At 41.2% G+C, this 25,750-nt stretch overlaps 1 protein-coding gene across 1 annotated transcript in view; it reads left to right on the top strand.

The window, feature by feature from the left end:
- ARFGEF1 (ADP ribosylation factor guanine nucleotide exchange factor 1) overlaps positions 1 to 25,750 on the top strand; it is a 171,072-nt gene that overhangs the window by 79,476 nt on the left and 65,846 nt on the right. Inside the window, exons 5-10 of the mRNA XM_039524399.1 lie at positions 474 to 653; positions 5,068 to 5,344; positions 5,920 to 6,033; positions 6,897 to 7,069; positions 8,417 to 8,550; positions 19,033 to 19,267. Of these exons, the coding sequence (XP_039380333.1) occupies positions 474 to 653; positions 5,068 to 5,344; positions 5,920 to 6,033; positions 6,897 to 7,069; positions 8,417 to 8,550; positions 19,033 to 19,267 (1,113 nt within the window). The remainder of the gene's footprint in view (positions 1 to 473; positions 654 to 5,067; positions 5,345 to 5,919; positions 6,034 to 6,896; positions 7,070 to 8,416; positions 8,551 to 19,032; positions 19,268 to 25,750) is intronic.

Genomic DNA, 25,750 nt, shown 5'->3' with positions numbered 1-25,750 from the left:
GCCTTTGTTGAGAAACCTTGTTGAATTCATCACCAAAGGCTCTTACCCTTGTTGAGTAAAGGTCGCATATGTTTTGCAAAGCCATAAGGTGGATGTGGAGTGGAATGATTGTTGTAGTTTGGTGCAGTGGGCTTGGACTCAAAAACTAGGGCCTTTATTCTCAGTTCTGCCACAGACTTTCTTTTTGACCTAGAGCAAATCTGTGTCCCTCTGTTTTTCATTTGTAGAATGGTTACAAGGATACTTCCTTATATCACAGGGGTATTTATGAAGATAATTTGATTAATGTGTGTGAGGTACTTGGATAGGATTTGATGAGTGCCATAGAAAAACTTATCAGTAAACAAGAAATGTAATTGAAGCTATGTACTGGTTGTTTTGTAAATAGAAATGTGCATAGAAAATATTTTAGACTAGTTCAATGCTTCATTTAAGAAGGAGAAGAGTTCTAACTTAATATGTTCTTTTTTTAGGCTTTACTCACTGCAGTAACATCTCAACACATAGAAATTCATGAAGGAACCGTGCTGCAGGCTGTAAGAACATGTTACAATATCTATCTCGCAAGCAAAAATCTCATAAATCAGACCACAGCCAAGGCCACTCTCACACAAATGCTGAATGTTATATTTGCACGTATGGAAAACCAAGCGGTGAGTATCTTAATATTCTGTATGTAGAAAATAGTTCCTAAAAGATCATTTTAATTATAGACTTGTTTAGTTATTCATACTACAAGATAGCATGGTATTTGTAACTTTTCATTCAATAAATAACTACTTTTTTTTTATGGTATTGTTCATTCAGATTGTTCTTTTGATATTTTGGTATATGAACTAGCTGATGAATTAAAAGAATTGAAGCAGAAACTTTGCTCATCTCGTCGGTAAACTGGAAGCGGATTTTGAGCTTTGCAATGTAGTGAAGCACAGGCCATGAAGCACATACTACTGCACATTGTCCTCCAGAAGTTGGAATGGAATCAGACTCCTTGAATCTCAACATTCCTCTGGTATCAGCAAATAGCTGTGAAACCAACTGGCAAAGTGTGTCATGTCCTCCTCTAGCTGTCAGCCTACACAGAGGATGACAACTTTCTACTGCTATCAGTGACTCCATTAGCTCAAGTGGCAGACGTTTATGTGGATCAAAAGGCTCAATCCTGCTTATGAACCATATGGGTGTCAGTGTGATTCCACGTGATAGCATTTGTGTGGTCAGTTGGCTTTTTTTAAAAGCCTAGGTTGTTATACACACAGAAACCTATGTAAAAAGAATGTTATGGTTGCAAAGTCCATCTTTCCGAGATTATGAAATGCCAGTCTCTGCCCTCACCCTGCCTTGTGCACATGCCCTGTGATGGTCCTTAATAACATGGTCACAAAGTATTTTTTTTTCCTACAGAAAGCTTCCCTCATTCAATGCACAGAATAGAGTATGCTCTGGGTGAATGAATCAAGCTTATGTAAAGTATCGGGGTAGCCGTGTTAGTCTGTATCCACAAAAACAAGGAGGAGTCCGGTGGCACCTTAAAGACTAACATTTATTTGGGCATAAGCTTTTGTGAGTAAAAAACCCACTTCTTCAGATGCATGGAGTGAAAATTACAGATGCAGGCATTATTATACTGACAAATGAAGAGAAGGGAGTTACCTCAAAAGTGGAGAACCAGTGTTGACATGGCCAATTCAGTCAGGGTGGATGTAGTCCCCTCCCAATAATTGATGAGGAAGTGTCAATTCCAGGAGAGGCAAAGTTGCTTTTGTAGTGAGCCAGCCACTCCCAGTCCCTATTCAAGCCCAAATTAATGGTGTTAAATTTGCAAATGAATTTTAGTTCTGCAGTTTCTCTTTGAAGTCTGTTTCTGAAGTTTTTGGGGGTTTTTTTTGTTCAAGTATGGCTACTTTTAAATCTGTTATAGAATGTCCAGGAAGGTTGAAGAATTCTCCTACTGGCTTTTGTGTATTACCATTCCTGATGTCTGATTTGTGTCCGTTTATTCTTTTACATAGAGACTGTCTGGTTTGGCCAGTGTACATGGCAGAGGTGCATTGCTGACACATGATGGCATATAAAACATTAGTATATGTGCAGGTGAATGAGGCCCTGATGGTGTGGCTGATGTGGTTGGGTCCTCTGATGGTGTTGCTAGAGTAGATATGGGAAGAGAATAGGCAACGAGGTTTGTTACAAGGATTGGTTCCTAGGTTAGTGTTTCTGTGGTGTGGTGTGTAGTTGTTGGTGAGTATTTGCTTCAAGTTGGGGGGCTGTCTTTAAGCGAGGACTGGCCTGCCTCCCTCCCAAGGTCTGTGAGAGTGAGGGATCATTTTCCAGGATAAGTTATAGATCGTTGATGATGTGCTGGAGAGGTTTTAGCTGGGGGCTGTATGCGATGGCCAGTAGTGTTCTGTTATTTTCCTTATTGGGCCTGTCCTGGAGTAGGTGACTTCTGGGTACCCGTCTCGCTCTCAGTCTGTTTCCTCACTTCCCCAGGTGGGTATTGTAGTTTTAAGAATCTTGATAAAGATCTTGTAGGTATTTGTCTCTGTCTGAGGGATTAGAGCAAATCTGGTTGTATTTTAGGGCTTGGCTGTAGACAATGGATTGTGTGATGTGTCCTGGATGGAAGCTGGCAGCATGTAGGTAGATATAGCGGTCAGTAGGTTTCCGATATAGGGTGATGTTTATGTGACCATCACTTATTTGCACTGTAGTGTAATGGATCTCTTGTGTGGACTGGTCCAGGCTGAGGTTGATGGAAATTGTGGATGGTGGGGTGGAAATTGCCCTACGCGAGATTGGTACCCTGAAGTCACCTACTGCAGGACAGGTCCAACAAGGAAAATAACAGGACACCAGGAACTGAGCATGCATTAAGGAAAAAACAAAATAGTGAATAGCTGCTCTTTAATTGAGCACCATCCATCGTGTGCACTGACTAGGCATGAGTCTTGTGGAGAAAAAAGTGTGATCACATATTTAATGATTGTATCATAATGCATAAGTGCAAGGGGGTTAAATTAAGGTTGCACAAGCAATCGTAATTCTGGCATTTCCTAACTTCTGAATGCTTGACTTTGCACCCTTGATGTTCTTTTAATGTGTGTAATAGTCACCCTAACAGATGCCTACAGAGTACTGCCATGGTTTGCAGTGAAAGTGGTGAGCTGAGTCTACTGCTTCTTGTGCCCCATGCTCTTTGCTATTGATAGCAAAGGAGTTAATAAAGCAAATTGCCACAGGAAACAGAAGGAAGGTCAGATCCTAGAAGTGCTTGACTTCATTGCTCTTTCCTGAAGAGCCTGGTATTTTTGCTATTAGTTTGTGAATATTAGCAAGCAGTTTCCTTTCAGATTGAACAGTGTTTGAGTCATCCAGTGATCTAAATTCATTAGTTTGCTCATTAGTTTCTGAAAATACATGGTATGACTGCTGTCAGCTATTATTGTTCAAGAAATAGCTGAGCCGTTGAGCACTTGTGTGAACTGGCTCTTAGGTGTCGGTTGTGTAGTTGTAGTTATAGGCAGGGAATGACGTTTTAGGCACATGCTACTCAGAGGCTAAAATTGAAGACTGAGGCCTCTTTGTTGAGATTTAGGGGCAGTACCAGTGTTGGGTTTAGGATTGTGAAGGTCTGGGTTTCGAATCGGGTTGGGAGAAATGGGGCCTGCCTTCTTCATCAGCATTGGCCAGTAGATGAGCTTTGTTCCCTTTCTTTCCCTTGCTGGGAGAATGGGGAGGGGACATCACTCTTTACTCCTTTTCCAGGCTGAGGATAGAGAGGAACACTTCCTGTTCTCATCTTCCATTTTTGCTAGTAGGTGTGGTGTTTGTATTGTCTTACTCCCCCACTCCTATTTCAGAGAGTGGAGGACCAATGCCCAGGGCCAGGCCTATACTTCCTTGCTTGTTAAATTCACTCACCAGTGGTAATCAGGAAAGAGCAGTATTGTCTTCCAGCTATGGCTGTCACTTTATAGGGAAAATGTTCCTTCCCTGCTCTTTCACGCATATTAAGTTGCTCAAAAGGAGGCTTCATACACCAGGAAAGGACTACATTAACATCCCATAAACAAAGGGTCTCTCTAAATTCTCCGAACTATTCCTGTTTTTGTTCTCTTCATTTGAATTAAACCGATCTTCCACTTCGCATCTGACTGTTGAGACACATCTCAAACCCATTTTTAAAAGTGATTGCTTTAAAAAAAGGGTAGAGGCAATTATTTAATCAGTAAGTAAAAAAAAAAAGGGGATATAATTACTTAAATACATTCTGTCATAGAGAGGGTCTAGCAACTGAAGAGTTTTTGCAAGTAACCAGAAGAGTCTGGGATAGAGATCACTTGCTGCAGAATGTAGGTCATGCTCATTGTGCATTATCTGTTTGTAAATAGTATTTGTAAGTTAGTGGAAAATCTGTAGTGTAATATTAAGATTCAGAGGTTAGTACCAGTGCTAGAATTCCCTTGGTGATTCTATCCCCATATCAACAGTACAACCATTAACAAATATTTTTAGTACTACACCTCTTCCTATATTTTCAGCCCTTCAGCTCTTTTGTGAGAGTACTTACTCCCATGGCTGCTGTCCTTGGATGTCCCTCTTTGTGCGGACCTATCCCAGAGTTCTGCACCAAGACTTCCCACAAGCTGTTCTTATCCCTCCAGTAGGCCTGGTTTAGTCACCTGATCTATCTATCATATACCTTCAGCACTCATCTCCACCACCTGGGGAGGCAAGCTCAGTGTGGCACGGGTGGTGTAGCTTAGCCTTAATCCTCTTAAAGGGCGGACTCACCCGGTCACAGCATGTATACAAATACAGCATAAGCAAATGTACTACCAATAAAAGTATTCATTCACTAATGTAGCATGGCAGGATGTAAATAGATACAATAAGAGAATATTTGAACATTGTTGAATATATGTTTGAACATTTTACTAATAAAATTTTATTATCCAGCACAAATTAGGGTATACGGCTCATTTTTTTTGTTTGTTTTCAAGTCACAAACAGCATTTTATTTTTAACAAAATGTGTATTGGTGAATACCTGATCTGTTTCTAGCTCCAGGAAGCCAAACAGATGGAGAAGGAAAGACACCGACAACAGCACCATCTACAGCAGTCACCCTTAAGCCATCATGAACCAGAATCACCTCAGCTGAGACATCTTCCATCACAGATAGTCGATCAGCTACCCCAAGATCATGAAGGAGAACTTGACCACAGCACAAATGATGTGGACAAGAGCCTTCAAGAAGATACAGAAGCAGAAAATGGTTCTAATATTTACAGTGCAGAAAATGAACAGACAGAAGCTGACCAGGCTGCAGCAGCAGAAAGTAATCACTGTGTGGTTTGGTCTTAGTGAGGAGGAGGAAGAGGGTGTGGAGTTTTATGGTACTTAAAGGCTGAGCGACTTAATGGAAGATTATTCTGTTTCCAGTTAGTAAAATACAGTTAAGAATAGTGTACAAATATCAGTTTCCCTTGCTACTACTGGTAACATTTTATCTTTACAACATATTTCGGCCACAAATAAATTACATCTGCTCTAGTCATTGCAGTCCTAGATGCATGCTTGCATCCAGGCAGTCACAAATGTGCAGCCACATATTGCAAAATGTACACGTCACCCTAAGCCCATTGAAATGTTAACATATATTCTTTAAGTATTTTTCACAAATTTACACAATTACTACTTTAATTATCTGTAAGGATAACTAATGTACTCCCCTCTCCTTCCCTTACTAAAACATATTTGGATCTTCTTACCTGTAATAAGAAAAGTACCTTTAGCCATTCAGTACTGCTGTCTTGTTCTGTTATTTTTTTAATGTATAATATTGTGTTTAAAACCTTCTTGATTGACTTCAGTGCTTATCAATAATATCTTTCCTGCCTCTTTTTTTGGAAGATCTGTCTAAAAGTGATGTGGGAACATATGATGGAGAAAACAATGCATGTGAAGAAAAGGCACAAGATATTGTACAGAGTATTGTGCAGGAAATGGTGAACATAATAGTTGGAGGTATCACAATCACTTTTAAAATTTATATACTGCCAGCTTCGTTCTGCAGTCACCTTTGCCTAAGCAGTCATTAAGGATTCCTTTAACCATTTGTGTATATTTAAAATAAAATACAATTCTAAACCATTTTAACTTCATATTTACTCTCTGAGATAGTCTTTCAACTGTCCCACTTTAAACTGTACCACTTGACAATAAAATGAACTAGAGTGGGGCTTTTTACTATTTACCTTAACTGAGGGGGAATTTTTTAGGTGTGATAGTTTGCTTAATTTTCAGCTATAATCAGTTTTTCAGATTTCTGACTGCATTTATATCTCCATTTCCATTTTTTTCTACACTTGTGAGTTCTTTACAGCTCTTCTTCAGACCATTAATGAAATACTAAATATTCAAAATGTCCATTTACAGCTCAGTTAAAAATGTTTTGTTTCTGCTGAAATTGTTTTGTTTTGAACTGAAACTGATTTTTTTCTTGCAGAAACAAAAAATATTTTGGGTCAAAATGAAACCATTTCAAATTTTGAGTGACATTTTGATAACGAAATGTTGATTTGACTTGACATTTCTGAATTTTGTGGGGTTGTTTTTTCTGAAATTTTATTGAATTCTATTCAAATTAATTGAATGTCTTTGATGCCCCGAAAAATGCAATTTTGGGTGAATTTGGTAAACTTACTATTTACCAAAAAAAAATTCACAGAAATATAAATTTAGTACCTTGTAGGATTGGGCCCTATGGCGCTTTTAATCTTAGTGCACTGAACTTCTAAGAAAAATTCTTCTAATTTTAAATTTGAATATTGTATATTTTTGCATGATATTTTGCTTTTTACCTTTTCTTCCCCCCCCCGCCCCATTAGATGTAGAAGGGACTGCTGAAAATGGAAGTGCTGATGGCACAATTGGAACTTTAGAAGATGGCAGTGACAGTGAAAATATTCAGGCAAATGGAATTCCAGGGACTCCAATCTCTGTTGCATATACACCATCTTTACCTGATGACAGGTTATCTGTCTCTTCCAATGACACTCAGGTACTAAAGGAAATAAATGTTGAAGCATGTAAAGAAAATAATAATCTTTTTCTTTTTATTATTAATAATAATAATATGTTTATCTTACATTTGTGTATACAACGTCTTAATATAATTGTATAAAACTAAATCACTATTAAAGGAGTCTGAGGCATTTTTAAATTTTTTTTTTAAAATGTACTGTATTCCTCTTTGACTGCTATTTAAGACTTTTGCAAGCAAGTTACATGCAGGGCAGCAAACATTTTCACTACAGAAGGTAGATGCTCAAATTATAATACAGAATTTAATTTTCTTTGGATTTATATAAATGCCTAAAAGGACACCTATCTTTATCAGTACCAATGTAAATAACCCATTGCCAATTCTCCCTTGTTTTCAAATGTCCATTTAAAAAAAACCAAAACAAACAAAAAAAAAACCCTGCACCTTACAGGGTGCCCTAATGGTAATGATTTAAGCTATGCCATACCTTTATATCTATGATTGGGAGGATTTGATTTTGAATTTTCATTGAAAATAATTATTTTCATGCACTCATCATTTTTTTAATATTAAGCTTTTGTAATAGCAAGAAATAAAAGAACTCTCTGGCAACACGAATCCCTGCACGTGTGTAGAATCCCGTTGGCTTCAAAAAACACGCTGCATGGGCACAGAGGTCTGTACTGGCAGTTTACTACCAATGTGTACCAGTTTAAAATATAGTCTTTCCAACCCTAATTATGCTTTAATGTTTAAAAAGATGCTGTTATCTTTTAGTTGCACAGCATATGTCTCTGATAAGACTCATCATATCCTCTACAGAAGTGATAATGGCATTTATAGCATCACCAGAAGTTGGTAAATAGAAAAAAGTGAATATTTTATTCTAAAAGTTTTTGCCATTCACCATATATAAAGACTATAACAATACAATTATAAATTATGCCATGGCATTATGGCTGTGTAAATATTATTCTGTAACCCACTGGTACAATTATAGTCGAGGTTACCATTTCGTTTCTTTGTAAAAGTTATTTTCTAGGAGCCCTGAGTGAGGGCAGTATGATCTCAGTTGTCTTCTATAAATTGAAACTGTCCACACTTTACTTATTGGCTCTGACTTTACATCTTCCTTGGTGACGCTTAACTTTACTGAGTTGGCGGTTTTATTAATGTTGTATTCAGGTCTGTTTTAACTGAATTGCCAAACTAAATTTTTAAAACTTAGTCTGGAGACCTTAAATTACATTTAAAATTTGGTTGTATTTGTTCAATATCATAACTTATCGTTGCTAGAATTTGGGGGATTTCCCTACACACTGCTAATGCAAATGGAATTCTGAAATATGTTAACTTCTTTAGGAATCTGGAAATTCTTCAGGACCTACGCCTGGTGCTAAGTTTTCCCACATTTTACAAAAGGATGCCTTCCTAGTATTCAGGTCACTGTGTAAACTCTCTATGAAGCCACTGTCAGATGGGCCACCAGATCCAAAGTAAGTCAGCATGATTTTCTTTTATGAAAATACTTAGATGCTAAAAAATAAAAATGAACACAAATGATAAGGGTCGTCTGCTGTTGAGAAACAAATAGTTAGCAATTTTGACAGAAAAGCCACATCTGAAAGTTTCCACTGAGCTGTACTTTATTTTTAGTGTATCTTTTATATGTTAAATGGCAGCATCTCTCTTTCTGCTCTGTTCTCTGGTAAGTTTTAACCACTTTACATGGGTTATAAGCCTGTGCTTTTCTATCTAGTCATTATTTTATCAGTAAACTAAGTCATCACTTTTTAATTACAAACCACTTCCAAACTATAAAGTCCAATGTTTGATTAAAGGCTTTTAAATATTTGATAACTTTTTAATGTGTGATGACTGAAAGATAAATATTTTACTTGTAAGTTTATTTTCTATTACTCTTTCTAAATTGTCGCAACTTGTGAACAGACTTGCTTTCCCCAGACAGTAGAAAGGAAAATAAACTAATCAAAATTCAGATTGTTGTCTGGGAATGAGGGCATAAGATTCTCTAAGGAGTACTTTCACTACAGTTCTTCTTCAAATAGTGTCCTTTTGTGCACAAACCCATGTACTCTTGATTGGAGATTTTCATCAGTAGTGTCTGCAGCGCTGCACCTGTGCCGTAGACATCCTCATTCTGTGGTACAAAGGTGCGTAGGGAGGGGATGGATCCATTGTAATTCCCCCTCCCCCTTTTTTTTTTTTAACTCTGACCTTGGTCCATGGCCTCAAGGACAGATTATGCCCAAGACCCTGGGTGTCAAACCTTGCCAGACTTGCTATAGATCTTCTCTTCACAACAACAGTCATTCAAGTGGCCTTCGCTGCCTGGGGGAGACTCAGGTCTACGCCTAATGCAAGATCTGCTCAGGCTTAAAAGCAGATGTAAGAAATTGAGGGAAGACAAACTGGAGTACCTGGTGATGGAGTGCTCTCTGAGATCCATGGGTCTGATTCACCCCCCATACTTTGGATCTGGTTGCTCACAGAACCCAGGTGACTGTCTTTGGTGTGACAGTAGGTCCTTGGGGCCCTTCACAACTATCAAAAGCAACAAAGAGTCTTGTGGCACCTTACAGACTAACAGAAATATTGTAGCATAAGGTTTTGTGGGTGAATACTCACTTTGTCAGACGTATTCACCCACGAAAGCTTATGCTCCAATACTGCTTATAAGGTGCCACAGGACTCTGTCACTTTTTACAGATCCAGACTAACACGGCTACCCCTCTGATATTTCACAACTGTCTAGACCCTCAAAGAAGAAAAGACCCCTTTCCCCAGAATGGGAAAAGAGAAAGGGAAAGTTGCCCCTTTGGTCTGGGTCTTAGGAGACCTTGCATCCCAATGTGGGTAGCAGTGAGACTGCCATCCCCTCCGGTACCAAGACTCCAGCATCAGTTAAGAAGCTGAGGTGCTTCTCAGCAATCTGAGAATCCTAAATCCTCCTCCTCCTCTGTAACTGAGGTGCTTCTCAGCAATCAGCTTCTGCCATGTACTGAGAAGCTGTCAGGTAAACAACCTAGACAGGCTGTGGCATCCACACTGAACACAGTGCCTGTGAAACACAAGGACTCCAGAGCTGAGCCGGAATAGTCATCAGCACCATCTTCTGTAGCAAGATATGAAAAGCACACGGATTGCACTTCAGTGCTGTCTCCAGTACCACCTGGCGTAATGACTCCTGAGAGACCCACCTAGAGTCCCCACCACAGTCCAAGCTCCTATTCCATGAGGACCTTTTGAATCCTGGAAGAGCCTGAATCACCATTACAGAGAATTGTTGAGAGACACTCTCCACCAGTGCCAACTCACCTCCCAGAGCATAGGTACTCTCTGATCCTACCATTGTCAATGGTGACTCATCCTCTGATGCCAATGCAGACCCCCGCCCCACACAAATTCTTTGAGGGTATAGAGAGACATTTCCAGCTGGTATCATTCTCTTGTACCGTCCCATCAGCTATCAAGCTGTGGTACCAGTGAAATTGCAGGATCTCTTTCAGAATCTGAGGCCGACTTGACCACTGGTAATGGCACCACTTGCCCCTCCAGTAGACCATTGGATGACATGTCATCCAATTCTAAGGTGTCTATACATGGTTCCTCTCTTTTTCAACCTCCCTTCCTTGAAGTACGCTCTGAGTACACCTGGCAACCCTGGCAAGGGAACCTTGGGGTCCTGACCCTTCCCTTATGCCCCATGACCGTCAGCTTATTGGAACCTGTGGGCCCCTTATAGTAACCAGTTCTACAGGGTCACATCTCATAAGAGCGCATCAGGAGTAACAGCCCACTACCCTTTGTTCTTGCTCCACAGCAGGATCTTACACATGAGCTAGAGCCAGATGAGGAAGAAGAAACACCACCTTCCACAAATCCTCCTCCTCGTCCTCCTCACCAGCTGAGTTGGTCATGCCACTCCTACCATCTTACAGATCCCAGTCTTTTTATGTGCTGACTCTGTACAGTGATGGAACTGGTGCATATCACACCACATACCGATCTTAGCTGTTTATCTACCAGGACTACAGAAGACAGTGGCACACTTCCTCAGCAGGCATGTCTGCATCGACCACGAATGGGAGCTGAACAAGGTATTCAGAGAGCTATATCTTACCATCTACAGATAGACCTCTTTGTGACTTCATCCAATTTGAAGTGCAGACGATTCTGCTTGAGAGGAGGGCACAGTTGCAACTTGATGGGAGATGCCATAGTCATTCCTTGGCCTTGTGTATGGCTGTATTCTTATCCCCAATGCCTTTACAGCTCAAAGTGCTAAACAAAATGAAACAAGAAAATTTAGTAGCCATCCTCATAGTTAGACAGCACTAGTACAAGGGTTTGCCGGGGCTCGACCCCCTCCGGGGCAGCGGGGAGCCACACCGGCTCACTAGCCGCAGTTGACGGTTGGGGAATTAGTCTGTTCATGGAGTCTTTCGAAGGACTTTCCTGGTTTAGAAGGAACCAGAGGGTGTCTTGGTCATAGGTATGGATCCGCAGGCACTGCTGACAAAAAGCTCTGATCAAGAGTGCATGGGTGTGCACGACATCCTGACATGGAGCACCCATAGGGACATGCATCTCGAAGAACTCCAGTGACTGTACAAGGTAAGTAACCTCTCCCTTTAGTGGTTGGAAACAAATTTCTAACCGGCAGAAACCGAGATGATTCAGTTCAATCTGGTTCCACCCAAAGAATAATCTTCTCCCCTCTTTGATTTTGGCAAGGCCGTGTTTCTAATAAACTGTAAACTGCGTATATACTAGTGAGGAAATTTCCTTCTTTTTATTCCTGCTAGATTATCATGGTCCTTTGGGGATAGCACAGGGAAGGAATTAACAGAGAACCAGCTGCCAAAGGCTACTTCAGACAAAACCTAACCAATACATAAGTTAATGGTTGGGGCATATACACAAAGATACCCGAGTTAAAGCCTCTACCTATTAAGTTTCTACAGGTCTAGTAGAATGAACCCTCAATTTCAGAGAAACTTAGTTTTGTTAGAGCAGACTTTTTAACTATATTGTGAGATTAGGGTCTTCACCGATAGGAAAATGTAAAAAATGAGGGGGGAAATATATTAAATAATCTGGACCACCCAGTCTCTCTTCTCTCTCATGCTTTCCAAAACTTGAAACACATGCCTGGTGCTTGGGTATTCATTAATATTCTCCTGGCTCCCATTTGACCCCACATCATGAGTTGCCCTAATCCCATTTCAGTTTATTTTTGCAAATAGCCACAAAAGTTGTGGACCACTGAGCAGCAGAGGGGGTAGAACTGGGAGGGAGTGGACAGTGCACTTGGATGACCCCAGAAGCTAATATATTCAGAAATAAGATTTTTCAAGTTTTGAATAAAGATAAAACAACTATTGATTCATTTAAATGTCTCCTTAGTGTGAATAAGTATTGACCATCCAATTCAGTTTAAAGGGAAGTTGTATAAAAGAAATGGATTGCCTGTGATGATGAATTCTAAATGCAGCTCTTTAGGGAGAGAAGATGCTCTTGAACAGAGTCAGGAAATGCTGCTACCACTGATATCATAACCTTGGAATAGTCCAGGATACTAGTGATTTCAACAAGTAGAACAATAGTTTGTAGGATCAGAAAAAAGGTTGCAATATTATCTCATCCAAAGTTCTACGAAAAGATTCTGGTTATCCATCCCTCAGACTGCATGGTCACTGTATCTACTATAAAAACTTGACACTGGATTATTAGTGCCCTAGAAATGTATTCAGTCTCCCATCTAAACTAGTCTAGTCCACTGTGTTAACACGTCATCTCTCTAGCAGTATTCCTAAAGAGCTAGAATGCAGGATATCTGTGGTTTCAATTGTCATTACTTTGCTCTTAGTAATATCTAGATTCAGTTATGTGGCCAGTGTGGTTTTGCCGAAAAGGAGATGCTGTTTGTTTGTACTTCAGTTGCATCTAAAACCAAAAAGTTAGAGAAAGTGTACACTCAAGTTGAAGCAAGAAATTACTCATTTTACTTGATCTAAAAGCAAATTCTTCACATTGAAGAACTGGCATTGGTAGCAACAAGTCAGTGATACTGTGTTCTTAGTGCCCTGCTGTTCGGTTTGGGCACTTTGACCACCATACCTTAGTTGGCAAGGGAATACATTACTGGTAGTCTGTCCTGAAAACTTGGAATCAATGATGAACACAAGTGATTGAAAAAACCATGTTTTCATCTGGCTCAGAGGGCCAGTTGTCATAGAGAACTGTTTTCTTTAATCTTAAAGGAAGCCACATGTTGATATTTGAGTTTATCAGACCTGTGTTAGTACAGAACTTCAGTTTTGTAGCTTTGGACATAAATTTTGTATCTTCTGGGCATTTGAGTGTCCCCTAGAAAACTGCGTGCTTTTCTTGGAAGAAATAAGTTGGTGTGTTTCTTGTTTTTATAGCACAGCTACACAGATGAATGAAAATATTTTAAATACTTCCTAACACCATGATATTAGTTGAAGTGTATGTGCAACTGAAAGGCTTTGATACCTATTAGAAATACCTGTTATACAACAAACTTTTTTTGTGATTATCTGTCTGTAGGTGTGTGCAGAGAATAAATACTCAGTTCATGGACTTTTTACTGAGCAAATAGTCTCTATTCAGAACTTCATAGATAATATAGCTTCTCCTTTTGGGGTCTAAAACTTAGAAATGTATTTTAGTTTCACATGTCTAGAAAATCTTGCAATGTTAGCTGAATGTTCACTTTTGGATATGTTACTCAAAGCTGAAGAATACTCAAAGCTTCTGAAGCGGACAGTAAGGAAGTGAGGCCTGCTAAATTACCTGTTGCTTTCAGATGTGAAGTTGTTTGGGCCTGAATTGAAGAATGCTTGCAAAGTCTTCCTCCTTAATCTAGAACATGAGCCTTTGTGTATTCATGCCATAGGAAGTTTGAAGATCTTGACAGAACCTTGAAGGAACATTTCTTTTCAGGAAAATAAAGGAATCTATTTTCTAAAAACAAAAACAACCTTAACACTTACAAGTGCTCATTTTTTAAATAAATGATTTTTTTCAGATTGTCAAAGCAATAAGTTGGAGTAAAGCAGCAGTTCCCAACTTCATTGTAAAGCCACTTGCTTTATTGGTGCCTGATAAGAAGAAGCTCTTCATTTGCTCTAATCCAACAGTTTTCCTATTTCTAAAGGTGAAGCCACTCCACCAGAAGCATTTAAGAGTTAAATAATCCATGATTTTGGACTACAGAAGTGTAGAGTAAAGGAATGAATATCGGTTGAGAACAGTGTTTGGTTTTCGCTCTCCTTGGTCTGCACAGATGCCAGAAAGCAAACTTAAATTCTGACATGATTTTTTTAAACTGAGATTAAGAAATGAGGATATCAGTTTACCAAAGGCAGTAATGGGTTAACTACTCCTGGAGGGCAGCAGTAGCTGCTGAGGCACTTGGAATCCATCCTTTTAATCCATAGAGTCCTTGACATGCAAATTAGGACCAATTAAGCTCTCTGCATAGGGTAAATTGAAGGAAATGACATTTGGGACAAAAAGAAACAGCTGCCAAGGCATTCAAAGATGTCCTACATTTGGAGTAATGCCTGGAATTGATCTCCGGTTCTAAAGCGTTGAAGGCTTGTCAGCCTTTTCAAACATGTTTTTAGTAGGGGGAGTAGTGGATAAGATAATTGCAACATTTTAAAAATAAATGATTAGCAGTGTACCTAAAATCACTTTAGAGAATTCTAAAGTTAAAAAAAAATGGTTTTGGAAATCAGGTAGTGAAAAAGCAAGACTGAGAACAGACATGCAAATATCTCAAGAGAAAATTCCAGTAATGTTTAAAACAAAGAGAAACAACAGAGGAAAAAATAACAAAAATAAAAATAAACTGAAAACATGTTTACTGAAAAATAAGTCTTCATGAACATGACCATAGTTGTTGGAGAGGAAGCCTCGTTGTTAAAAGCACACAAGACTGGGAGTCAAGATCTGGATTCTATTCCTAGCTCTGCCACAGATTTCCTGTCTGATCTTAGACAAGTCATTTGTCTAACTCGTCTTTCCCTGTAGAATGAAATAGAGATACCTCTTTTTGTCACAGGGATGTTCTAAAGTTTAATTATTTGGGTGCCAGAGCTAGAAACAGTGACTAGACTTCACTCAGCTCCAGTTGGCTTGGAAGCACATGGGAACCAGTGATTGGATCCATTTGCAACAGACTAGTGACAGTAGAGTGGTACCGGGCCACGTTGTAACACCAGTGTCTCTTAAAGTGAATATAACAAACTTAGTGTCTCTCTCTTTGCAGAATATAACAAAATTAGAGGTGTTATGGATCTCAGATGTTTGACTGATAGAACCCTGTACAGTAACTCCCCACTTAACATTGTTTTGATCTTATGTCCCTGCTCAATTACAGAACATGCTCCATTTAAAGTTGTGCAATGCTTTGCTATAACATCATTTGGCTGCCTGCTTTGTCCACAGCTAGCAGCCACCCTATCAGCTCCCCTGTGCCTCCCCCTGCACAGCGCTTCCTGCCTGCCAGCACACTCCGCAGATCAGCACCTTCCCCCTCCCGCCTCCTGCCTGCGGCAATCAGCTGGCTTGCAGCATTCAGGAGGGAGGGGGAGGAGGGAGGACTCGGCGCGCAGGCTCCCCCTCCCTCCCCTGCCTCCTGAATGCCGCAAACCAGCTGATTGCCGCAGGCAGGAGGCAGGGGAGGGAGGGGGTAGCCTGTGTGCCGAGTCCTCACTCCTCCCCACTCCTTCCTGCCCCCTGAACACGGCAAGCCAACTGATTGCAGTAGGCAGGAGGGAGGGGGGAGGAGCAAGGATGCAGCGCACCTCCCCGCTCTCTCCCCTGCCTCCTATCCATGGCAATCAGCTAGCTTGCTGTGTTCAGGAGGCAGGGGAAGGAAGGGGAGCTTGCGCGTTGTCTCGCTCCTCCCTCCTCCCTCCTGAACACTGCAAGCCAGCTGATTGCCGCGGGGACGAAGGTGGGAGGAGCAAGGACGTGTTGTGTGGAGTAAAGGGGGAGGGAAGAAGAGGTGGGTTAAGTGGGGGCTTGGTGGAGGGGGTGGCGTGGGCGGGCTGAGGGTTGAGCCCCTCGCCCCTGGTGCTCGCAGAGTAGGGGAAGCTGCCGCTGCTGCTGCACAACATGCTTCTAGCCTACAGCACCTTCAGCCTCCTTGCCTGCCTCATTGTCTCCAGTGCCAGTGGGCTGTGCCCGTGTGGGGTAAGGCTGGGGCACCTCCCAACTAAAGTACTATACTGTATGGCCAAAAAAAAAAAAATTCCCTGGAACCTAACCCCCCCCCATTTACATTCATTCTTATGGGGAAATTAGATTCGCTTAACATCATTTCATTTAAAGTCGCATTTTTCAGGAACATAACTACAACGTTAAGTGAGGAGTTACTGAACCATATCTTGTGTACCTCCTAGATCTGTATTATCTGGGGATCTCTTTCCAGTATTCTTTATACTGGCTAGTTGACAAATGGCAACTAGCAACAAATATTTCTTCAGTATAAGCTATACTCTCACAAGTCCATGTTCTTGCTCTCCATAAAAGCCACCTGCTCATTTTTTTTTTCTCTCAGACATCCAGAAATAAGGATAAATCTCATATACCTAAGAGAAAAGCATGCTACAATCCAGGACACTTCATGGATGCCATCACCCTTAAGGGTGCAAATACTCTCTTGTTCCTCCCCTCCCCCCAAACACAAAAAAGTCTGTCGTTAATCAAACTTTTCTGACATTCATACCTCTAGTTTTAAGACAGCACGCTTCTTCTGTGTATAGCATTAGTTCCCAAGACAATTTCCAGAATGTAATTACCATCAGTCAGGACTTTTAGAGTGGCTATCGGAGGAAGTCACTTTTATTTGGCTAGTGCAAAATCCAAATGGGAGTGGTTTTGATTTATTCACACTCATTGCAATTTGTCCCTTAACTCCCTAAACTGCAGCTGCATCTCCATTATTATATATTGTTGGTCAGGGCCAAAATTTTGTCTTTCTAGTAGTCAAATGTGTTTATCTGAGAAGTGAGAATGTGCTATTCTTCGCTCCTAAGAAAATAGTACTTTAAAAACAGTTAAATGTCATTGGGTATCCTGGGATCAGAGGCTTCCCTGCAGTGATTCTTGCTAATGTGCAGAGGTTTAAACTGACTGCCAAACTTGTGATCATGGAACAGTTTTTCCTCAGGTTATTATGGCAGTGATGGTATGTTATCTCTTTTCTCTTTAGCAGTGAACAAAGGTTATTTTGTTAGCCCTATCTGAGGGTATCATTCTCAAATTGATTTTCCTGTGATTGCATCGGTGGTCCATTGTGGACCCCATTACTTTCCATGCTCTCTGGATCTGTGTTGTGCACCTGATATAAATTGTCCTAAGCTATGCTAGATAATGCACACAGTATTTCAGCAACTACATTTGTTTTTCTCTTATGCCTCTCATCTCTACTTTCCAGAAGAATTTATATAATATAACCTTTTCAAATTTCTTTGAAAAGGCGGATAGCTTCAGAAGTGAAAGTAAGCCGGTATGCCCTGCTACGGCGTACCAGCAGGAGCCGGTGCACCATACTGGGGCGGTCCAGCTTCCCCAGGCAGCAGTTTAAAGAGCCTGGGGCTCCCAGCAGCAGCTGGAGCCCCAGGCCCTTTAAATTGCCGCCAGAGCCCCGCTGCCGGAGTCCTGGGGTAGCGGTGGGGCTTGGGGGGCTATTTAAGGGGCCGGGGCAGTAGAAGCAGGGGAGTCCTGGGCCCTTTAAATAGCTGCCGGAGCCCTGCTGCTGGAGCCCTGGGGTAGCAGCAGCAGCCGGGGGCTCCGGCAGCAGTTTAAAGGGCCCGGGGCGGTAGCGGTGGCCGAGCCCTGGGCCCTTTAAACTGCCACCAAAGCCCCCGGCTGCTGCTGCTACCCCGGCAGGGGACAGGGAGGGCACTTACTGGTACAGGGTGGGCTGTGACTGGCTCTGACCACACACCCCCATTCCCACCCCTTCTGCCCGAGGCCCTGCCACTTCCGAGGGCCAGAGCCGGCCCCAACCCAGCCCCGTACCGGTAAATCTGTATTTCTACTTTCACCCCTGGATAGCTTTCATGGAGAACTTATGGTTGCAGTTTGACTTTTCATTCTTTGTTAGTTTGGGGAGGGGGGGAGTTGGTGATGGGTGGGCATTGTTGTAGTTGTTTCCAAAATTGTTCTTCAGTTTTAGTCTGTAATGCAAGTATACTGTTCACACACCCCACTTTGCTATTGCAGCACTTCTGATTAGTGTGCCATTTAGTTTGACTGCTCTTAAGTAGAGCAAGTGGCAGACTGATGACAGGACCTCTGACTATACGTGTATCGTGTACGTGTATAAAGAAAAATGAGGTGTCAAGTGCTAAGTGGTGAGAAAAAAGCCTAAATAGATCAGGCAGTATATTCGCTGCACAGGGTCCCTTATTCATTTTTCCATGCTGGAGGAGCATATGGAGAAAAGAAAAATTTGTGGAATTCTGTAACTGTCACTCTTCTCCCCTGTGTCCCCATTTCTGGGAGAAAAAGCCCATCCTCCCAAGCCACTCAGAAGAGAATTCTTTCTCTTTCTCTCATGATTAGGAAGTGGGGAGAACCATCCCATGTTCAGCCCCAAACAGCTATTCAGGAGGGGAGGGGATTGTGTGGGTAGGTGTAGGTGACAGAGGGAGGGGAAGGTCTGCAAAAGGCTACTGTGGGCTTAAACACACTTTTGCCTGATTGAAATGTGCCAAATTGTTGTTGTTTTTGAACTAAGATCACCTTTTTTGCTACTTTCTTTAACAAAGTGTATTTAAACAGCAGCATGTTATTTCAAGTATTTGAAACACAAAATAATTGTGTGGCTCACGAAAACTTTCCAGAAACATGTTTTGCACTTGTGACTACAAACTTGTTCATACCTGGTATATATTATTTCATTCTAGGTCTCATGAGCTGCGATCAAAGATTCTATCATTGCAGTTGCTTCTGTCCATTCTACAGAATGCAGGACCTGTCTTCAGGACAAATGAGATGTTTATAAATGCTATTAAGCAGTATCTTTGTGTTGCATTGTCCAAGAATGGAGTTTCATCTGTTCCAGAAGTTTTTGAGCTTTCACTTTCCATATTCCTCACGCTTCTCTCAAACTTCAAGACACACCTAAAGATGCAGATCGAGGTATGTTATACAATTTTCAGTGACTTTGTTTGCCTTTTAACTGTACCATATTCATGTAGCTCAATGTTTTTTCTACTTTGGAAACACTGAATTTTTCTAAAATACTGTTCACCAAGTTTCTCTCTACTGAGTCTGAGCTCCCCAATATGAGAAGATCTGAACTTTCCCACCACTGCACTCTCCCACACTGCCCAAAAGCCCTTCTCCCCCAAGGACAAAGGGAGCTATCACTGATAGTATCTTAGCTGTTACTGATAATGCACTTGAAACATCATTCAGGTAGAGCAGACAGGCCAACATTCTGTATGGAAAGTCATCTGGAATATTTGTAGAAAATATAGATTGAATTTGCAGTTTTAATGTATGGGTTTTGAACATTAAATTATTTAAATCTTAATACTCTGACTCGTTAACTTACCACACAGAAATTACTAGGAAATCCTTTTGGCAGTGGCATGATTAATTTGGAGTGAAAAATGCTTTTGTCACTGATAAAAGATTTGTTCTTTGGTGGCACTTAGATATTTTGAAGAAGTTGATTGGTGAAACACCCACGTAGCCATTGTGAGTTTTACTATCACGATCAATATAAGCAAAATCACAGATCTAGAAAACAAGAATAAAATCGGAATCCATGTCACATATACTCATGAATCCATGGTGCTGTGGGTTCCCCTTAAGGAGAGATTAAGTGTTACAGTTTGTCACCATCCTGCTATCCAGAGGTCCCATTGAGGGTCAAGTTAATTCACTTTTTTAAGCACCTATTTCTTATACCCACCTGTTTTCAAGACAATATTTGATTAAATCTTGGACTCTTGTCCATATTTGTCATACCTGCTACCCATTTTTGGGGTTCTGACAATTTGTCATAAGCATTTGTGCACATAGAAGATTCTCAATACAATGCAGTTAAGGATGGATGGCTAAATAAAGCCTTTTCAGTCTAGACAGTTTATCACAAGATACATGTATTGCTAATCTTCTGACCCAAGGCTACTTACTAATGCTATCTCTTATTAGGCCTAACATGTCCTTTTTAACTATTGGTACCAATAAGCCTCAAAGTACTAGGCTTCAGGCTTCTTTTATAAAATAACCTTTACGTTTCTTTGCCTCCTTTTACTTGCATTATAGCTTTAGTTTCATTTGTACTAATTTAGTAATCATCTTAATTCTTTCTAAGAGACAAATGATTATTTACCTCATCACCTGAGCTCAGGTTATTGGTCAAAGGTCAAATTTGCTTTAAAAAAAAAAACCACAACTCCACCATATTTGACTGTGAATGTGTGTTAATTCTCTGGGAAGGCATACTTTCACCTCGTTTATACAGGAACAGATTTTAATGAAAGATAGGAAATCCATATACCCACATATAGTACACATGGTAATTTTGTGACCAAAGTGGATATTTACAGAATTGTAGAATCTTAGCTTTCAAGGAAAGGAAAGGCATTCATAACCTTGTAATAATGCATTATATAATATATGTAAATAATGCATAATGTTATACATTATTCAAAATTATATACAAAATGTAAATAATCTGGGAATAGATCTCTAAACTGGGAATTATATAATCTTCTAATTGACTGTACAGTAGGATAATGAAGGATAATGATGAGATTCTGAAGTGACAAAATCTGCAAATAAACTCTGCTGTCAAGCAAAGTTCAGTCATGCAAACAGAAGTTTTAGTTCTAGAGTATAGGGCATAAAACAAGAATATAATATTTTAAAAGCTGTGCACAATATAATATAATTGTATTTTATGCAAGAACTTTTAGAACAAAAGTGGCCTAATTGGTACTTAGGTTTATTTGGTTGTATCTGAAAACATGTTAGCTGTTTTCCTTTTCTAGAAAAAGCCAAAACATTTGACTGCTGTGGCTACTCTCCTCAAGCATCAAGGCACAAATCTGCTTGTATTTTGGTGATTTGAATAAGATCCCATTTCATCCGTGTCCTCAGTCCTCAAAGGATGTGCATGCTGTTTCGCTCCCTGGGTATAAATACAGAAATCCATCTTCATCTCAGCGGCAAGGATGGAATTTATCAAAGCCCATACAGACACCACAGCTATTAAAGCTTTCTTACCAAAGAGCAGATTCTAAGACAAACAGGAAGCCGTAATCTCTATAAGGCCTTAGTCTCAGTGAAAGTATATGGTGGTTTTGGTGACTTTTAGGCTTTATGGCATTGGGTAACTATTCCATGTCATTCATAATACTATCTGAAGCCTCTGCAGTGCTAGTTATGGAAGTGCTCTATACATTTAACCGCCATGGATATGCTGCTGTTTGTTCTCCAAGACATTCAGAATTCTCAGCTGTGGTAGACAAAGGAGGAACATCATGTTGGAGTCCCCTCCCTATCTCCCTTACCATCTGTACTGATGATCAGTTCAGGTGCTGAATCCTTCAGGGCTACTTCTCAGGGTTGTTGTGAGTATAAATATATTAACAACAATAATGGGGACCCCATAAGTGCACAATATAGATAAGTTCTTCCCTGTAATCAAATCTAAAACTGTTCAAATGTGAGGGATAATTCTGCGGTGTTCTGCCATAGCAGCTGTGAGGAAAGAGGCCAGTCTTGCCATTTCCATTTCAGAAAGCTGTCATGCTCTGAGATTAATCCATCATCAGATCACTTTAATGGCTTTGTGCTTACCTGAAAAAGACATCATTTTAGAAGACTCCTCAAGCAAGTACAACCATGCATGATATCTCAAGGAGTCAAGCCTGTATTCCCTGTCCCACAAATAAGGCAGATCATCACTGCATTCTTTTGCCACTAAGAAAAATGAGAGATGTTTCTGGTTTGTTTCAAGGAAACACAGGAGCCATAATTTTTGACAGATGTATTTTATCCTGGACTTCAGCTAAGAGTTCCTTTATGTGTACTCTCAATACCACTGATCCTATAGGTTGTCCAAAAGGCATGGACAGATTGTAATTGTTAGCCCCAGACTGGGCTTGGCAGTTGTGGTGAGCTCCTGGAGGTAAGAAGACCCACAAGCTGTGCTTTCTATTACACCAAATCTCTTGTCTCAGGATCAGGGGTAGGATTCTCCACGAAGATATGAAATTCCTCAGACTGACCACTTGATTTTGAGATTGAGCACTATATTCTGTTGGAAGGCTTGGAAACCTGCTTGTTTAAGAGGAAGATGCTCTCCACTTGGGCTATTTAGAAAGAAGACCACAGATTGTCATCCATCCTTTTTCATTTTGAACTATTTTATTGCACTTAAACAGTCAGAATGGCCTCTGGGCTCGATCAGAATCTGTCTGGTTGCTATCTCATCTTTCTTTCCACCCACATATGGGAGCTCTCTCTGTCTTCACTCATCTTACTGTAACAATCTTTCTGAAAGGGTCCATATATTCCATGTATTTCCACTGATGCATGAATCATCATTGTAATGGTAATTTGATCATATTAAAAAGGGTTGTTGAGAGTGGGAGAAAAGCATGTGAATGTTTGTCAGTCTGTGCAAATAGCATGGCTATAATAACTTGGAGACTTACTGGGGTTTAGGCCCTGATGATTTATTACCTGTGTCCCCCCACCTGTGAATAGCCATCAGGTTTTCCCTGTGATGAACAAAGATAAGTACTTAAACTTTCTTGTCATTAGGTAGTTTAAAAAAACAAACAAACCACCCTCTCAGCTATCCAAGTAATAGACATTAAAATCAGCCTGAGGGTTGCTTAAAAAAACAGTCACCACAATTTTCAGAAAATTAATTTCTCCCCAGATGTATTTGTCCAAAGACCATCCAAAAGCCAGAAGTCTGGTCTCTTCATGGATGCACAGAGATCTGGGCATTATAGATTTATTTCTTATTGACTGAATTTAATGTATGTCTTTTCCTCGGAGAGGAGTCTGGAGGGCGGAAAAGGACAAAGTTCATGTTATCCTCATAGCTCAAGCCTGGGGCCCATAATTCTGATACTTAGGACTCCTACATTTAGTACTGGAACCTCCACTGATTATATCTCAGAAACTGGTCATTTACTGGTTTCCAGACTCTTTGTCTAGCAGTATGGATTACTCCTGAGGTCATTCTGTGCCAAAAAAATTAAAAATAAAAATTCTGTGCACAATATTTTAAAATTCTGCAAATTCTATTTGTCAAATAAATATGGCATTGAGGAGCACAGGCAACTGGCTGCACAAAGGTGGGAGATCTCTGTGCAGCTCCCCCCGCAGGGACATGGACTCAGCGGTGAGGCTGCAACCAACCCTGACAGAGTGCAAGGATTGGGTCTGCCCCAGAAACACCCCAGGGCTCTGCCTCTCTGCCAGGTGCACCAGGTGTGGGCAGGAAGGCTCAACAAGGCAGGATCCAACTGTGGAGGGGCTTAGTGTGGAGGATCCAGGTGTGGGTTGAGAGGGTTCTGAGTGGAGCAATCTGGTTGTGGGTGTCTCAGTGGGGGATCCAGGTCCAGGGAGGATCTAGATGCACAGGGGATTGTTGGGGAGGATTCTGGGTGCAACGGGACTCTGCAGAGGGGGTCCAGGTAGAGGTTGTTGGGGCTCAGCAGGAGGGGTGTCTGGGTATGGGGGGCAGGGCTACCCCTGGGCAGAAAGCTCCACAGGGGGTCTGGGTTTGGGGGGGGGGCTCAGTGGTGGGGTCCAGATGCTGGGGAATGGGGCTCAGTAGGGTGGGGATCCAAGTGCAGCTGGTTGGGGCTTGCTACAGTGGGGATCCGGGGGTGGGTGGCACATCAGGGTGGTCCAGGTGCAGGAGGAATGAGGCTCATCACAGGGTTCTGGGTGCAGGGGAGGACATGAGGCACAGCAGGAGGGTCTGGGTATGAGGGGGTCGGGATTGGGTGGATGGGGGAGCAGCTCCCTGTATAGTGATCCCTCTCCATGCAGCTGAGGAGCAATAGGTGCAGGAAGTTTTGTGTGTGGGTGGAGTTTGCAGAGCTTCCTACAGCTCAGGAAAAAATTTGGGGGTGGGATGCCATGCAGGGGAAGAGGATGTCCCATCCTCAGCCCAGCTTGGACTAGCAGTTGAGCCCGGCGTTAGGGTAGGAGCCACCAGCTGGGTCTTCCCCAGTCCTGCCCTCTGCCTCACAGTGATTTACCTCTCTGCCGGCTGCCCTGGGCACCTGAAACATACTGCTGGCAAGGGTGCATGACTGCTCTTGTTGCTTCCTTTTGCTTCTCCATCAGAAAGTTATTTTTCTGCAGGGAAGCAAAGAAATCAGTGGTGGGACCTAAATTCTGCAGATGCACAGTGGCGCAGAATTCCCCCAGGACCAATGGATATGTGCTAATACATAACAAATAAGGGTGCAGTCTGAGAAAAATTTAATCTTGTATATGCTGCTCTGTTTAGATTCTGCAAAATATGGAAACACTGTGGTTATTGCATTTGAAAGATTCTGTAAATGTTAAAACAAGTTGTCTTAGTAGGAAGGGATATGTTCAGTGTGGTAGTGATTATTTATTTATATTATTTTAAACTCTTGGTATTGTGGCCCTGAATAATGCTTTTATCAAATAAAATCAACTTCAAAAAGGATGTAGTCCTTGATCTCTCCATACTTCCCAGTGGCCTTTCTTTACTGTGAGTATTAACTAGAGAGCTCTGCTGATCTGGGTTTTTTATATATATAATCTAAAGAGCTCTGTGTGGTGGTGATCTATGCTACACATCTGGTCAAGTCTTGCTTTAAAAAAATGCTTACTGTCAAAGTTATTTAGAGAACACTGTTGCTGTTTTCCCCCAAATAAGTGGATGCTTCTACCCTAAAGCAAAAATAGACTTATCCTAATAGCAACCAGTGGGGGGGGAGAGATGAAATTTCAGAAGTGGACAGTAGCAAGATAGTTTGATGCAGTAGTTCGTATTTTATGAGATGGCGCAAACTAACGGTTCTGTTCACACCGAGGTAATTTGAGCAGCTGCTTAGGCTCATGTTCTGTGAGTCTTTGTGACTGTTTCTTGTTCTATGGGCATACTTCACCATCAGTATGTCCTTCATATGACAGCTCAGGGCTGTCATCTCTCTCATACTCTGCCCAATCTAGTTGCCAAGCATGCTCGGTACCACAACCCCACTATTCTAGTTGATTACTACATTATGGATCTCTGTGAAAGGAAGAGAAAGGAGCTATGAAGCCAAAGGTCTCCCTCCTCAACAGTTTGGATGAAGGAAAGCTGAAAGTGTGGTTCTGAGGAAAAAGTAAGAGCCAGATTCATGCAATAGAGATGCAAGGTCCATGGCACCACCCTCCAGAAGTCAGAGGCAAAGATAGTGCTCTCTGGCCAAGTGTCCAACATCTGTAATCTGGGATTGTAGAATACACACCTCTCTCCATATGCCTACAACCTGCTTCAACTGAAGGTTGTCAGAGTTATGTTACTTTTAAACCATCATGTGGACTCATCCTTCTCCTCTACCTTGTGCCATCTCTCTCATAAGAAGTGGGGACCTTTTTTATGAATTAATAACCGCC

Source organism: Mauremys reevesii, linkage group 2 (genome assembly GCF_016161935.1).
Source record: "Mauremys reevesii isolate NIE-2019 linkage group 2, ASM1616193v1, whole genome shotgun sequence".
In the NCBI taxonomy this organism is placed as follows: Eukaryota; Metazoa; Chordata; order Testudines; family Geoemydidae; genus Mauremys; species Mauremys reevesii.
This window is presented reverse-complemented; position numbering and strand designations above follow the sequence as displayed.